The 15,400-nt window shown below is 33.5% G+C and overlaps 2 protein-coding genes across 4 annotated transcripts in view; one reads left to right on the top strand and one right to left on the bottom strand.

Annotated features, from left to right (window-relative positions):
* The window catches only part of LOC135833255 (leucine-rich repeat neuronal protein 1-like), a 579,754-nt gene that overhangs the window by 363,387 nt on the left and 200,967 nt on the right, over positions 1-15,400 (bottom strand). The window lies entirely within an intron of this gene.
* LOC135833258 (odorant receptor 10a-like) overlaps positions 3,326-15,400 on the top strand; it is a 30,080-nt gene continuing 18,005 nt past the window's right edge. Inside the window, exons 1-2 of the mRNA XM_065346972.1 lie at positions 3,326-4,758; positions 4,859-4,958. Coding sequence (XP_065203044.1) covers positions 3,929-4,758; positions 4,859-4,958 — 930 coding nt within the window. The 5' untranslated portion in view covers positions 3,326-3,928. The remainder of the gene's footprint in view (positions 4,759-4,858; positions 4,959-15,400) is intronic.

Below are 15,400 nucleotides of genomic sequence, written 5' to 3'. Positions count from 1 at the left end.
TTTTGAAAATGTGTCTTTCGAGAAGTAGAAAATAACGTTTTTCTTTCATCACAGGTCCTCCTTATCCAAAATTTGAAATTGATCGTTTTTTCAAAATTCCAGGGATTTTGCGTGAAAGTTACGAAATTCCCTGACTTTTCCCTGACTTTTCCAGACCGATCAAATTCCCTGACTTTTCCAGGTTTTCCAGGTTTTCCAGTCTTGTGGACACCCTGTTACCTACGAGTACTCTCAATTTTTCTGAAGAACGACTTGGAAAGAGTAGATGAAAACTTCAATTTACAAAACTCATTAATAAAAAAAATCATCGTTCAACCCCTCCCCCTCCCGTCACAAAAAATACTGTATACTTCATAAAGATCATTTCACTTTAAAAATACATTCAAAATATCGATAAATTACACCGCTAATAAAACGTAAAAATATCACAAACCATTCGACAACGACGATATCGTAAGTATCAATGACAACGTGCACTCCATACGTAAAAATTTCGATAATTTCACGAACGACGAACCGCAGTAAAATATCTTTTATTGTTGGTTACCACACAGAATGGATCCTAAGCAGCATCCAAATTGCGCAATAATGCATTCAATTATTCATTGCTTCTTCAACGTGGCGTCTGTATGAGCGTAAAAATAGCGTACAAACGCTACAAATCATCACTATCTCTTTACAAAACGCTTCGATTTGAAAATTCAGCGATAAATAAAATAAAAAAAGAATAGAGACAGAGAGAGAATCGAATCCCATTATCCAACAACAACTTCAAGTGTGCGGTTGAGCGAGCGAATCGAAATTGAAAATAACCTACAATGACGATTTACCTATTACACAAAATTAGGTATCATTCTCTGACACGCTTTAATAAATACAAAAGTAAAATACTTATGCACAAATGCACTCCATGGATCTGATAGTATAGGATACATTTTAAGTGCGCGGCAATTGCGCGGACATCAATATTTTCCAATCGACATCGTATACAGCGAACAAGATATACGCGCAGTCGTAAACAACAACGGTTTAAAAACCTATTAAAAGCAACCAAACATCCTGTTCTAATGAGTTTAATAGTCCAAAAAATTATCCGCAGTAGGATACAAATAGTGCACAAGATGGTAGTACTTGAAGGTCGCATGCAATGTGTATAGTGCGAATAGCGCCATTCATGTAGAGGAAGAAAAGAGGCTCAAATCAAGCGTTCATAAATAATCTTTCTCTTTCTTATGAACACCCGGTAAATTACACTGGCTACGAGCGAGATGGATCAAGTATTTCTTATTTTTGAATTTTCGAGCTAAAAATAATGTTAAAAGGTGCCTTCGATCATGAAAATATAAACACGTAAATCATAAATGAATCGGTGGGTGCAGAAAGGGAACAAGTCACATTTTTGGAATTTTTTTTTCACGGATATAGGGGTTTCAAAGTACGGCGGATCGACTGGTGATGTCAGATTTCCGCAAAACTGCCGGGAAAGTGGCATTTGGGCGCAGAAAAAGGGCGGATCCGCATTTATGACTTTTTTGTAAAATTTTTTAAATTCCTTGAAACATAACTAACATTTTTGAGAAGACCATTTTTTGAAATTTAAGTTAATCTCTGAACTGAAAAATGATGAAAAAATTAACAACTTCGGCAAAAAGTCTTAGAACTCAAGGGGTTTTTGGTCAATTTAAACGAGATAGCAGTCTAAATGATGTACTTAGGATGTAGAATCAAGCCCCATTCGTGCCCGAGCAATTTCAAAAAAAATGTTGTCGATTGGGTGCAGAAAGGGTCTAAGTCCCATTTGTTTAGGCAGCAACAGCGCCGGCGCACGTGAATATTTTTTTTTCTAAACAGTGCTAAAAATTGTGTCTTGGGGTCCTCTTTCAATGACCTTAAGCATGTTTACCAACAATTTTTGATTTTCAAATAAATCATTTTTTTGTTATTCCTGAAAAGTGCGAAAATGGACTTGTTCCCTTTCTGCACCCACCGATTCAAATTTAAATACGATTTTTTTCAACTTCATCCTCAAGGGCACAAATTCTCGAAATCTCCTTATTTTTGAAAGTCGAATGGGAAGATGTTGTAGATGATTATGTACGTATAAAATTGGTATTTTGGCACCAAAAGAATCATGCACGTAGAGGTCCGCTCCTTCCCCCTCCAATCGAATTTTGTGTTTTATTGGCCATACTTCCTTTGTGAAAAATGGGTTAATGCGTATAATAATCAAAAATTGCTAGCTAAAAAAAACACACACACACACTCGAACTCAAAAATATCTAGTTAAATCAAAATCGAGGAAGGCTTCGAGGTAATGGTTTTTTGCAAATAATTACGAAAAAATCTCAATTTTTTCCAATAATTGCCTAAAAGGTTCGCTTTTCTTTTATCAAAAATTCCCAAATATTGTCAAAGTCTAGGTTTTTTTTGTTTTTTTTTTTCGCTAGAAATTGCCAAAAATTCTCAAGTCTTGCATTGCTACTGAAAAAATTTGGATCTGAGACAGGGAGAAATGGTTGATTTGGTTAGGACAGTTATTCCTGCGAGTTTCAAAAATTCCTCCACGAACGCAAAATTTTGATTTTCATTTTTCCGGAACTCTATTTTGCAGCAGTCAAAATTCATTTCCAATTTGGAGAAATCGAAAATCGCGCTCGAGGCTTCAGAATGACGGGAAATGGAGGAATTCAGTTTGGAGGAGTCGATATGAGCTCCAGAATTGATTTTTTAAATTTTTGCTGAAAAAGTACATACATTAAGAATACCTAATAGAGATCAAAAGTTTGGAAAACCACGATTTTTGCATGTTCAAAAATTGAAAAATCAATTAAAGCATCTGCAATTTTGGTTGAGTGGTTACAGATACAGACCATTCTTCTCGCAAAAGTTGTACCCCAGTTTAAAATCGATGGTAATAGACAGCTCGAATAATTTCCTTCTTGCGACTTCGAAAATTATTTATAGCGTTAAAATTTAATTTCAAAGCTCCCATCGAAGTTTTAAAAAATTGATAACTTGTTGACCTTTTAAAACATGTTATTATAATGCGAATCAGGTAGGTAATAATTTAAAACTACATAAAAATTGTCATTGAAGGAACTTTTTTTTTTTAAAGTACTTGCTCAAAATGGGAACTCTCAATTAAGAAAAGCAACTCCAACCTAAAATTTGTTGCCAAAATTGAAAAAGAAACTCGGAGTTTGAGTTTTACTATTTTCTAAAAATTAGTTTGGGAAATCAGAGAATTCAAACTCTCTTATAAAAGAATTTTGAAGATATAACGCCACACCCACTAATACCTTCTCGTCCTCACACTGAAAACAAGTTCATCACAGTCCGCGACTCTGCCTACACTCCGAAGCGCTATAGGCAACTTCTTCTACTTTAATGCAAACCATTTGCGAGTTTTTGCGTGATTCGTGATACAATTCAAAATTTTCATGATTAGGGCACTCTTGATGAAATCGGAGAAGAGAAAAATCTGTGTCTGAAAATTTACGATGGAAAACTTTATAGTTATATCGATTATACCGACTTATTGTAAGTATACAGACCCACTACCTAGATTTAAGGTACAGGTATTTATTTTATTGTAACTATGACGTGTGAATATGTATCGCCGAATAAATGCATATGAATATTGGAATAGGTATCTAAACCTACATACTATAAATAATTATGTATTCGAGTACTAGCCAACATTTTTTGAACACGTAAGCATCACCTACAAATCCATAAGGTTAATATATTATGTCCTCCTTATAAGTAATTTTCCTAAATTTAAATATTTCATGATTCTTGGTGATATGTATTTACGAAGGCCACTGTAGCTGCTCGTACTGAAAAAAACCATAGGCACCTAAAAAACCAGTATCTATTCGGATTCTCTCACTTGGAACTTATTAATTTTTTGAAAAGACGGAAAATTATGAATGTGTTGAACGATATCGTAAAAATTGTGAATCAAATTCGTGGCAAAGAGAATATCTTTGGATACAAATCGACGATCGCGAATCAGTTCTATTTGGTGTACTGTTTCTTGGGGGAAATATACTTCAGCACTACGTTTCACCGGCACACCAAAATATTTTTGTTTTCATGGCAAATTTCTGGATTTTTGGCAGGCAGTATTCAACCAGTATCTTATTTATTTTATGGTGATAACGAAGATGCATCTGCGTTCTTATACACGATATTCGTAATCATGATTATTGTCTTTTGCTACGTTCTAGTACCATACACCTCAGTGATTCGCTACCGCAGTGATTTACTCGATGCGATCCAAATAGCGGATCATATTATTATGAAAAGGGAACTGGATGGCCATAAAACGGAAAAGGAATTGAATTTGGGAAAATGGATCAAACACATTTTTCTATACAACTGTTTAACGCTTTCAGTATATTGTTTAATTTGTTTTGTGAGTGTATTGCTTTTTTATGAAGAGGAAAAAGTTAAAAACCATATTTACTATCACGTTCACCCACCAAAAATCGAGCAATACGGATCGTTGCCATTTTTCCTGATCTTTAGCACTGTAACACTTACAGCTGCTTCTTCTTTATTCTTAATCGCTCCCATGATCTCATTCATTTTTGTATTTTGCGGTATTGTATTTCATGATGAAACACAAGAAATCGTCAAAGACCTGAATTCGCTTAGCTCAGATCCCATCACAATTGAATCTTACAAATGTATGCAACCAAAATTCAAAAACGCTATCATCAAATGTGTCAAGGATTATCAAAGCGCTATCAAGTAGGATTATTCATTTACCTACTATATAGGTACTCTTACTGTTCCGTAGAATATTACATAGAAATAGTTTTAATTAATGAAAAATTCTTTATGTTTTCAGAATGATCGAATGTTTTCGGGGATTTTATGAAACATTAGCAGCTTTTTTATTACCATGTATACTTTTTATTGAGATCACTCATGCTTTTCTCTTTGTATCAGTGAGTGTACTCGAGTAATACGTATCTATATACATACCTAGTAGCTAGTAGATAGATGTTTACTTGCATTCCATATCTATGTAATACCTATTCAACATTTTTTTTTTTTAGCCCAATATCTCAATCACAGTGAGAATGAGAGAACTATCCGTGTTTCTTGCCACAATTCAATGGGTATTTGTGCTATGTTGGACAGGAGGCATGCTAGATGACTCGGTAGGTACCTATCTACATGTAATACATATAACGTAAAAGACTAAAAAAAAAAATCTATGAAACGGTACAAATAGTAAGTTGTAACTTTAAATGAAATTTTAATAATGCATTTTCCACTAGGTAGAGGCATTGAGTTTTGCTGTATATTCTACACCCTGGTACTGGTCTACATTGTTGCGAAAAGATGTTTACATACTCCTGTGTCAAACTCAAAGACCAATCTCTGCAACAGCGCTGGGAGTTTATCCTCTTCGCTTGGCAACATTCTTACGTTTCATGAATGTTATACAATCGTCGGTTAATATTCTACGAACGATTACTTCAAAATAAGATAAAGTCATCATGGACTCAGTTCCTTAAAAATTATTCTAAGTAGGTATGACTGCAAATTGTGGATTTTACCATGAAAACTTGAATGATCTAAAAACAAAACAGTCTAAAACCTAAAGTGAATACACATTGATTGAAGATAACTTGTATCTACCAATAAGAATACTTCAGGAACACATTAATTTAATATTATAAGAGTGGGAAAATGAACATTCTAATTTAACATAGGTAGTCAAATAATCTGCTGGATATTTTTGCAGGCCTGTTGACCAAAAAAAATCCGGCAAATTATTATTATTATTATTTTTTTCAGTTGAATGCCAAGGTTAAAATAATTTAAACACTAGTAAACGTTAAATTCAAAATTTAACCAATGTTTTCTAAAAACAATTCTTTATTAGGTACCTCTTATTACTATAAAATATCAGTTAAGATTGAGTTTTAATAAGGTAATGAGTGCTATGCTAGTTTCAAATTTTTTGAAATTTCTATTCACGTTTTCTCAATTTATCTTTTAATCATTTTATCGAATAAAATTTCAAATCACTTACAACTGCAGATGAAAAGTAAAAGAAAAACAGCACTTTTTCGATTATGGTTATGGTTACGGTTCATTATGATCACAGAAAACAGTAAAGATTACGGTTTTAGTTGGTGATATTTCCAAAAAACATTTTTTAGGGAAGGTTAATGTTTCGGTCAATTTACCTGCTAATTTGAGGTTACAGTTACCTAATGGTCAAAAACCGGTTACGAAGCCTGATTTTTTTGTCACATTTTCAAGTTTCACAAACGTCACTTAGGCTATACTTGTAAGTAGGTAATATGCACAAGGAGCACCCGGGTGCAAAATTGTGCTCAGATAAACATTACGAGTTGTAGCAATATTAGGTAAGAGTGTAATACATAGGTAATACATACTTACCTATTTATGTAATTATATATGTATGTATTTATAAGCACGAAATTTGTGTGAAACCACTACATAAATGATTGCTCTTTTCTCTTCTTTTTTTTTCATAATATCCCGTGGATGACACTTTCTACTACCTTTTCCCGGATTTTTAAATCTTGGAACAAAAATTTCGAGACTTCCTCTTCTGAAAAATATTGCGATATTCTTGGGAAAGTGTCTTGTTTTTCCATATTTTAAATCGAACACTTTTAAATTTTCCATTTATTCTTCCCTTATTTTGGGAATTTAAATTTCTAAAAATTTTCTCTCAAGGGATGATAAATTTGGGGCAAAAGATACGAGTACAAACAAAATTTGAATTGAAAAAACAAAAATCGAAATGTTTTCTCAAAATGGTGAAAAAATTGATACTAATAATATTGAACCTCTACCCCTTCCATCCAAAGAAAATTTAAGATGTTGTTCTGTTTGTTGAACAACTTTTCATGTTAAAATTCGTGCGTCGACTTTTCTTTTTCATACGAGGATCAACACTACTTGGAAAACCATGAGAGGTTTTTTTGAAGAAGGGGTTATTTGAAAGAGTTCAATAGCGGAAATTGTAATTTTTCTATATAAATATAATTCATTACATGTTTTCAATCTTTTTTCAACTTTAGGGGTCTCCCGGACCACCTTTTCATGGACTTGAGGGAGAATAAAAAACAGGGAATTATTTTCTGATATCTACTTAATAAAGTACAACTAGGTATAAGGATCAGTATCACTCTTTAGTACATAGATAAATAAGTACAGTACATATCAATGAAGAAGGAAGGAAGGATTAAAAAATTTCTCAAGGAAGCCCTTTTTTTGAAATGTTTCTCGTAGAACTTGCAAGTTGTAGGAACTAATATTGGGTCGTAAATCCAATTCAGAATTTTCAAGAAATGCATTGTTTCTTGCGTTTTTAACAAAAATTTTTCACTTTTTTCGAATTATTCAGAAAATGTTCATATTTTATTGAATAAGTACATACATTTTTTAAATAAAAAAATGCATCTATAGCCGAAAGTGTCAATTGTTCCCAAAAGTGTATAGGTACATTTCAAAATCAAGCATCAGTCTGGTTTTTTAAAAAAGAGGTTATAAAATGATCACCTACCATAGAATGAAAATTCATACGCAGACGTACAATACAAAATACTACGTGTAAACTTTGTTAAATTATCGCATGATTCGCACGAGCGTCTAGTCGAACGGTAGCTTTTATAAATTAGAAATGAACTTAACAAAGAAACTAAAAGTTTCAAGTTTAACCACGAAATGGTGAACTTGTGTGTATATGTATGTACGTAAAATAAACGTGTAATTTGGCTAGAACAGGATAAAAGATGAGCATCAGCGACTCGCAACACCATATCTATCGCTAACTCGTTCGCGCATTTTATACAATTAACATTTGGCCGAATTTATGCATCGCATCTGAATTAGTATTAAACGGGGAATCGTACTACATAGCGTAGAGCAATAGCAAAGGCAGCAGATATAGCAATAGTAACGCCAGAATCACTGGAGCGCAGTGATGTCGCATCTGAAAAGGTCACGTTGATCGTTGAATACAAATGCAAAATTGATAGCAACGGTGGCAGGGGACCAGGGGTGCTTCGCGCAGCGCAGCGCGCTTTTCATATAATGCAAAACAATTATTGTAAATACTCGTGGGATCCATTAATGCCGTATCCTATTACCGTACTTTGAAAGAAGTTCAATTTAAAAGAACACAATGGTGATTCCCAAATTTTTAACTACCTCGAAAGAGCTTCGTTATCGTAAATATAACCGCATCGCACGTCGTACTACAAATACACCTATAATAAACCATGCTTCGCCAAATTCCACCGTCAAGATCACGTAAACGCGTTTAATTTCCAGATAAACACTTCTACAAACCATCGCTGCAACCGAAATATTAAAAAAAAAAACACCCTCGTATAAACTTAAACTCTTCCAGAGTTGTGATAAATTTGACGTATTTATTCTCGTATATACTTACCTACTCCCCAACTTTTATCGTATACAATACGATTTCTCATACTTAATGTATACCATAAGAACGTTAATTTCATTCGATATCTGTACAATCAACTTATAATTAGTCAACTTAGCGTTTATAGCCTGCAGAGTTAACGTATGTTCTGAATAAAGTTCCAACGATAAATTACCCTATTGATAAAGTTCCACTTTGTATATGATTTTTTTTCCACGCTCAACGAGTATATCGCGAGCTTTACCAGTTATAATTAAAGTGTACGTAGGTATACGTAGGTATACGTAGGTAGGTATACGGTATGTGAGACTCTCGAGTCTAATTATTGTTATCTAGTTTAATCACTGCTGAGACCTGATGTTGCAAAGGCGCACTTTAAAATGCTTACGTAGTTCGATTTCCGCAAAAGCTACGTACACATATACGACACACGTATGTGTATGTATATCGTGGCCTTGATACAGGTATACTCACTCGTATGTATGTACTAGGTATATATTTTATATCCCATCTAACAAGATATCGTGGAAGGCTTCCAAAAGGCAGCAATGCCACCGTCGAGCCAACTTTTTTAACGAGCAACACTCGAGATCAGAATTTGCGAAGGGTAAGAAACAAGAATCAATTTTTTTTCATATTCATACAAAATAGGTTACCTTCCTAGATAGCTAAGACAGTAGGCAGCTGAATACCTAACAACTGCGAATCATGTATTTTTTTCCTTTCATGAGGGAAACTTTTCCATCTTTTCTTCTCTCACCAACCTACATTTCAGCACGAAAATTCTCGACCAGCTATGCTCAATATCGTAGGAGGCCCTGTAAATATTTCTACTCAAAGGATCCTTAAAATTATCGAGGATCATGTAAATAAGATACTGGCAGGTCTCAAAATTTGGCGGGTAAGTAGATATTTAAAACGACTCGTTATTCCTCAAGAAGCATAATACATACATAATAATTGTTCTTGAAGGTAAAGAAGTTAATAACTTCTTTCAACACGTCTTAATTTTGAAATTGAATAAAGAAGAAATACATGACACTTTGGTTGGGAGAGAATCGAGTGGAAAATTTAATCTGTACAGCTGAAGGTTTGGTTTTCCACGAACCTTCACTTCAATAAGGTAGGTAATTTTTTTCATTAGATCTGAAAATTTTGAAAAAAATTGAAAATAGTGATACTAACCAAATTCCCTACCTGGACGCTAAAACAAATTATTTTGAATTATGAGAGTATGATATCAGTTTAAAGAATACATTTTGATCAATTTAACATCAAAAAACATTTTCATTTCGAAAATAAAATAATAATTTTAATCTAGATTTATTTAAAAGGCTACATAGTTTTCAATTTGTGCACGAGCTATTTTGGGTCAAATTTCGAGATTTTACCTACTTCGTTGAAATCGTGAAAACGCGATTTTAAAAGTTTCTTCGAAGAGTAACATTTCAGAATTTTACCCAAAATAGCTCATGCTCAACTGTTTCAAATGTAAATTCTTCAATTTATTTGAAAAAATATGCATAAAACACCCTTTTTAGGGGTGCCTAAAGTGGGGGCTCTAAAAAAAAGGGTTCAAAATAACGAATATACAGGAAGCCCTATTAAACTTTTTCATCTAGATAGTGAAATAGATACCTCAAACCGTTACGTTTGGCGCAAATCGCAGTTTTCTAGTTTTTCAAGGGTTCCCAAAATATCGAAATTACGAAAAATTGAAAAATTGGATTTTTGAGTACCAGCGCAAAATTTTATTGAGCTCAAAATTTAGTAGGATGGCGGTCTTTCAGATACTAATAATAATAAACTGTAAAAAGCTTTTTAGCGGGGTTCAAAGAGGTAGGCTCAAAATCTGTCAGCTGCTGAAGTTGATACATATTTCAGTCTTCCAGGGCGATTTTTCGATTTTCACGTGGCAATTTTGAAAAATTGGCCAAAAATAGTCGGCGCAGGTCGCACACTGAAACCTCTCATATTATTTTGGCATTTCAGTACATATGATGAGACTAGCCTATGGTGAAATCTTCAGCAGCTGAAAATTTGGGGTTAGACTATGTTTGATGTCCTCTATCCAATGATGCAAGAATCGTTGAATCAGTGAATGTCACCCGAGGCACCTCCCTTGTAAGTTTCACCGGCACACCAAAATAATTTGGTTTTTGTGGCAGATTGGTAGACTTTCATTGGGCATTCTTCAACTGGCATGTTATTTACTGGACTATAGGGAAGATGTACAGGTACTTTTATTCTATACGTACAAGTCAACAATGATCTTCTTAGTGTGTTTTCTAATACCATACTTATCAGTGATTTGCTACCGCCGAGATTTACTCGACGCGATTCAGGCAGCTGCTCATATATGTACCTATTTATAACAGGTTTCATAATAGCTTTGGATCATGAGCTGTCTCCTTCATGCCAAAATGTTTATCTTGTGCGGCCTTCATCATTCGGTCATTAACGCAAAAAAGCAGGGGCTAAAAGGAAAAAATTGGCACATCAATTTTTTCTTCGGGAATGTGTTCAGATGGACCCCCTGACCATGTAAAGTATGCGCACGTAAGTTCTTGTACTTACATTCTATAATAATACGAGTATGTAACATTTCCTGAATAGGTACATAATCATTTCCCTCAGAGGCTCAGACCAATGTACTCGCATTACCTTTCAATCTATGACCAATATTTCAAGAGAGCGTAGGCTATTCTCCTACATTTTTAGGTAAATATTTGTTGATTTTTTATGACTTGACGAATCATTAAAAATTTAAAATCCAGATAACTGCGCACTAACAAATGCATAATAATTAAACGAAGCTACTATAGAAAGGTACCTAATAGGTATTACTCACGAAGGACTAGTATCGAAAAAACAACACCTTAAAAATAAGTATTCATTCGGTTCAACTTACTCGGAACATATTGAGACGACTGAAAATTATGAACGTGTTTAACGATATCGTGAAAATTGCGAATCAAATTCGTGGCAAAGAGAATATCTTCGGATACAAATCGACGATCGCGAATCAGTTCTAGGTATTTAGTGTACTGCTTCTTGGGAGAAATCTACTTCAGCACCACGTTTCACCGGCACACCAAAATAATTTGGTTTTTGTGGCAGATTTGTGGACTTTCAATGGGTATTCTTCAACTGGTTTCTTATTTATTGGACTATAAGAAAGATGCGCTTGCACTTTTATACACTATACTCGTGTGTACGTTGACCTTCTTAATGTGTTTTTTAACACCGTACATATCAGTAATTTGGTATCGCGAAAATTTACTCGATACGATTCATACAGCTGATCGCATAGTTATGAACAGAAAATCAGCAAATCGTGAACCAAGCGACGAATTAAATTTGGGGAAATGGATCAAGTACATTTTTTTATTCACATTTTCAACTCTTGCAGCATATAATTTCATTTGTGACTTGAGTGTGATATTTTTTTATGAAGAGGAAAAAGTTAAAAACTATGTTTACTACCTCGTTACTCCGCCAAAACTTGAAAAATACGGATCGCTGCCATTTTTTTTCATCTTTAGCAATGTAACACGTTTAGTATGTACCTTTTTATACATTAGCTGGCTCATGATCATATATATGTTGGTATTTTGCACTGTTGTATTCTGCAACGAAGTTCAACAAATCATTGACGACCTCAGCTTGCTCAGCTTGAATAATATTACTGCCGAGTCTTACGAATACATCCAAACTCAATTCAAGAACACCATAATTAAATGTGCCAGAGATTACAAAACCGTTATAAAGTAAGTTTAGTATGGAAACATATAATATTGCAATGCCTTTTGTGTTCTAATTTTGCACTGTTATATTCCAAAATGAAATGAAATTATGCAACAGAACCATTTAAATTTGTGAGGCCAAAGACCTAAATTTAAAATTCAAAAACACCATAATTAAAAATATCAGTACAAGATACTTTCAGAGAAAGCTATTAAGTACATAACCTTATTGACTACACTGTTTTATGATGTATAAATCTGTCAAAGATAGTTTCAATTGGGTAACAATTAATATTCTTTACGTTTTCAGAATGATCGGAAATTTTCGAGGATTTTATGAAACATTGGCAGCTTTTCTATTACCCACTCTGCTTTACTTTGAGATCACGCATGCTTTTCTCTTCGTATCGGTGAGTGTACTTGTACGATATTGTGCACATTTGTGTTCCAAGAGTGATCAACACCGATAACTTATGATTTTTCTTCCTTAATCATTCAACTTCAGCCCAACATTTCAATCACTGTAAGACTAAGAGAGCTACTTGTATTTCTCGCAATAATTCAACTGGTATTTGTGATGTGTTGGATGGGAGATATGCTTAATGAATCGGTAGGTAGCTATGATGTTTTTTTGGTAGGTAACTAGGATAAAAATCATGACTCGTGTGTGCTTTTCAACAGGCGGAGGCGTTATCTTTTGCAGTATATTCTACTCCTTGGTATTGGTGCACATCACTTCGCAAAAATGTTTACATACTCATGTGTCAAACTCAAAGACCAATCGCAGCAGAAACACTAGGAGCTTATCCCCTTTGCTTGGCAACTTTCTTACGTTTTATGAATGTCATACAGTCATCTGTCAATGTTTTAAGAAAGATAACCTCAAAATAAGTACATAATAATAATTTTTTTTTTAAAATCAAAGAACGAAATTTTCAATGCCTCTAGGTTCATTTATAGTGGCCGTGGAATTTTTCCACAGAAAAGTTAAACCACTTTGTTCCTATGGAAGCATTTACCTATAGTGGCTGTGGAATTTCTTTACGTTTCTATGGAAAAGTCAAAATTTTTTAACTTTTCCATAGAAAAGTGATGAATGAGATGAAGATTGAAAACTTTTTATTAAAGTGAATAATCATCAGAATTTATAAGAAATGTTATTATTTTACAAGTTTAAAGGTTCAAAAGTGCTTAAAATTGAGTTTGAAAAAATTCCACGATTTTCTGTAGAAATTTTCTATTGCTAGCTTACCGCCACTATAAATGAACCTTCTGCGGTCACCTATGGTGTGCAATGCTGTGCAATGCTATGCAAACTTGGTCAATTACAAGAAAACACGAAAACAAATTTGATGGAACGCTCAATTTTGAATATCAAAAGAATAGATAAAATAAAATCTTCAATCATAAAAAATTCATTTAAAAAGTCAAATTTGGATGAAATCAAAGTAATAAAAAAGTTGAAATGTGATTGGGCGGGACATTTGGAAAGGAAACAGTGATAAAACTGGGCAAAAAATTGACCTTAAGCAACCTTTTAGGGAATGAAGAGCGGGAAAGCAACGGTTGCGATGAAGGAATAGTACATCTACATATCTCAAACCTGTTGAGGAATAACATCTTTCATAGGGTCGCGCAAGACAGGCTGAAATGGGGAAAACTGGGTAAAGCCTTCGTCCATTTATAAGGACCCCAATATGTAAACAGTGTTGCATATAAGTAATAGTAATCTTATTTTTTGTATATTATGTACCTAAATATATGTACTTTACACAATAAAGACTCTTCGAATTGAATTGAATAACTGAACTTCGAATTATTGCAACATACTCGTATAGGAAGATATGTATTTAAAACGACTGATTACTCTTCAAGAAGCATAATATGTAATATTAATTGTTCATTAAAGTGAAGAAGTCAATAACTTCTTTCATTTGAAATACATGGGGAAAAAATGAAGTGCATGACACTTCAGTTGTGAGAAAATCGAATGGAAAAATTAATCTGCACAGCTGAAACTTTGGTTTTTCCACGAACCTTCACTTCAATAAGGTAAGTTTTTTCATTAGATCTGAAAATTTTGAAAAAAAAATTGAATAGTTACAGAACCAAACTCCCCCTAGACGATAAAACTAATTTGTTCGAATCATGAGAGCACGATATTAGTAGAATGTATTTTCATCAATTTGACATCAAAGAACATTTTCATTTCAAAAATGTCACGCTCTTCTCAAGAGTAATAATTTCAATTTTAATTTTTTTTTAAAAGCTAGTTCAAAAATTTACCAAAAATTAAAAATCGAATTTAGAGAACTTCAGTTCTCTAGTTGAGAGGTAAAAGAAGAGATCACTACATGTTGATTTTGCAAAATTCCATTTTCACTTAAATCAATCCTCACACTTGATTTGGTTTCGTGATGATTGATGAATAGGTAGAGAAATGCGATATTAGAGTGGATCGCAAAAAATATGTACAATTTTGGAGTATTTTGAAAAATTCAATGGAGAACTTCATTTTGAGTTGAAAGTCACTCGGAAAATATTTTTACAACGTATTAAGTGGCCTTATTTTAGAAAAAAAATGTCACTTTTTTCTCACTCTAACCCCTACCTACTTAACCTATTTCAGGAAAAATGGACCAGTCCCAAAAGATAGAGTTTGAGATTCTGCGTCGACCAAAGCCATCGTCATCAAAATCCAAGCTTTTAGGATTCTATCTGAGCGGTTGAAAATTTACAAATCGCTTATTTTTGGGTAAAATCGTGGTTTGAAAATTTTTTCTCAAAACATAGAAAGATAGAATTTCTAAAAATAAAGAAATATTTTTAAAAACACAATGGTGTCAATTTTTTAGCCATTGTAGCCAAATTCGAAATTTCGAGAAAACTCACCAAAAAAATAAGAGAAGTAGGTAAGTGTAAGTACCTAAATGGTTTTTTTTTCAGTTTTTTAAAATTGACAATAACGATGGAAAAATGGGTACCACTGCTTTCCAAAATATTTCACCTTTAATTTCTCCAGTTTCAAAAATGACATCTTTGCACATTTTGGCTTTATTAATGTGAAATATTTGATAATAAAAAAATTCTAAAAACATGAAACTGTCCCCTTTCTGAAGACCCATATCTCCCCTCCACACGGTAACCTCCATAGCCAGAATTCTTTCTGGGTGGCTTTCAACTCAAAATGAAGGTTTTCACTGGA

The sequence above is a fragment of the Planococcus citri genome, chromosome 1 (assembly GCF_950023065.1).
Source record: "Planococcus citri chromosome 1, ihPlaCitr1.1, whole genome shotgun sequence".
Taxonomy (NCBI): domain Eukaryota; kingdom Metazoa; phylum Arthropoda; class Insecta; order Hemiptera; family Pseudococcidae; genus Planococcus; species Planococcus citri.
This window is presented reverse-complemented; position numbering and strand designations above follow the sequence as displayed.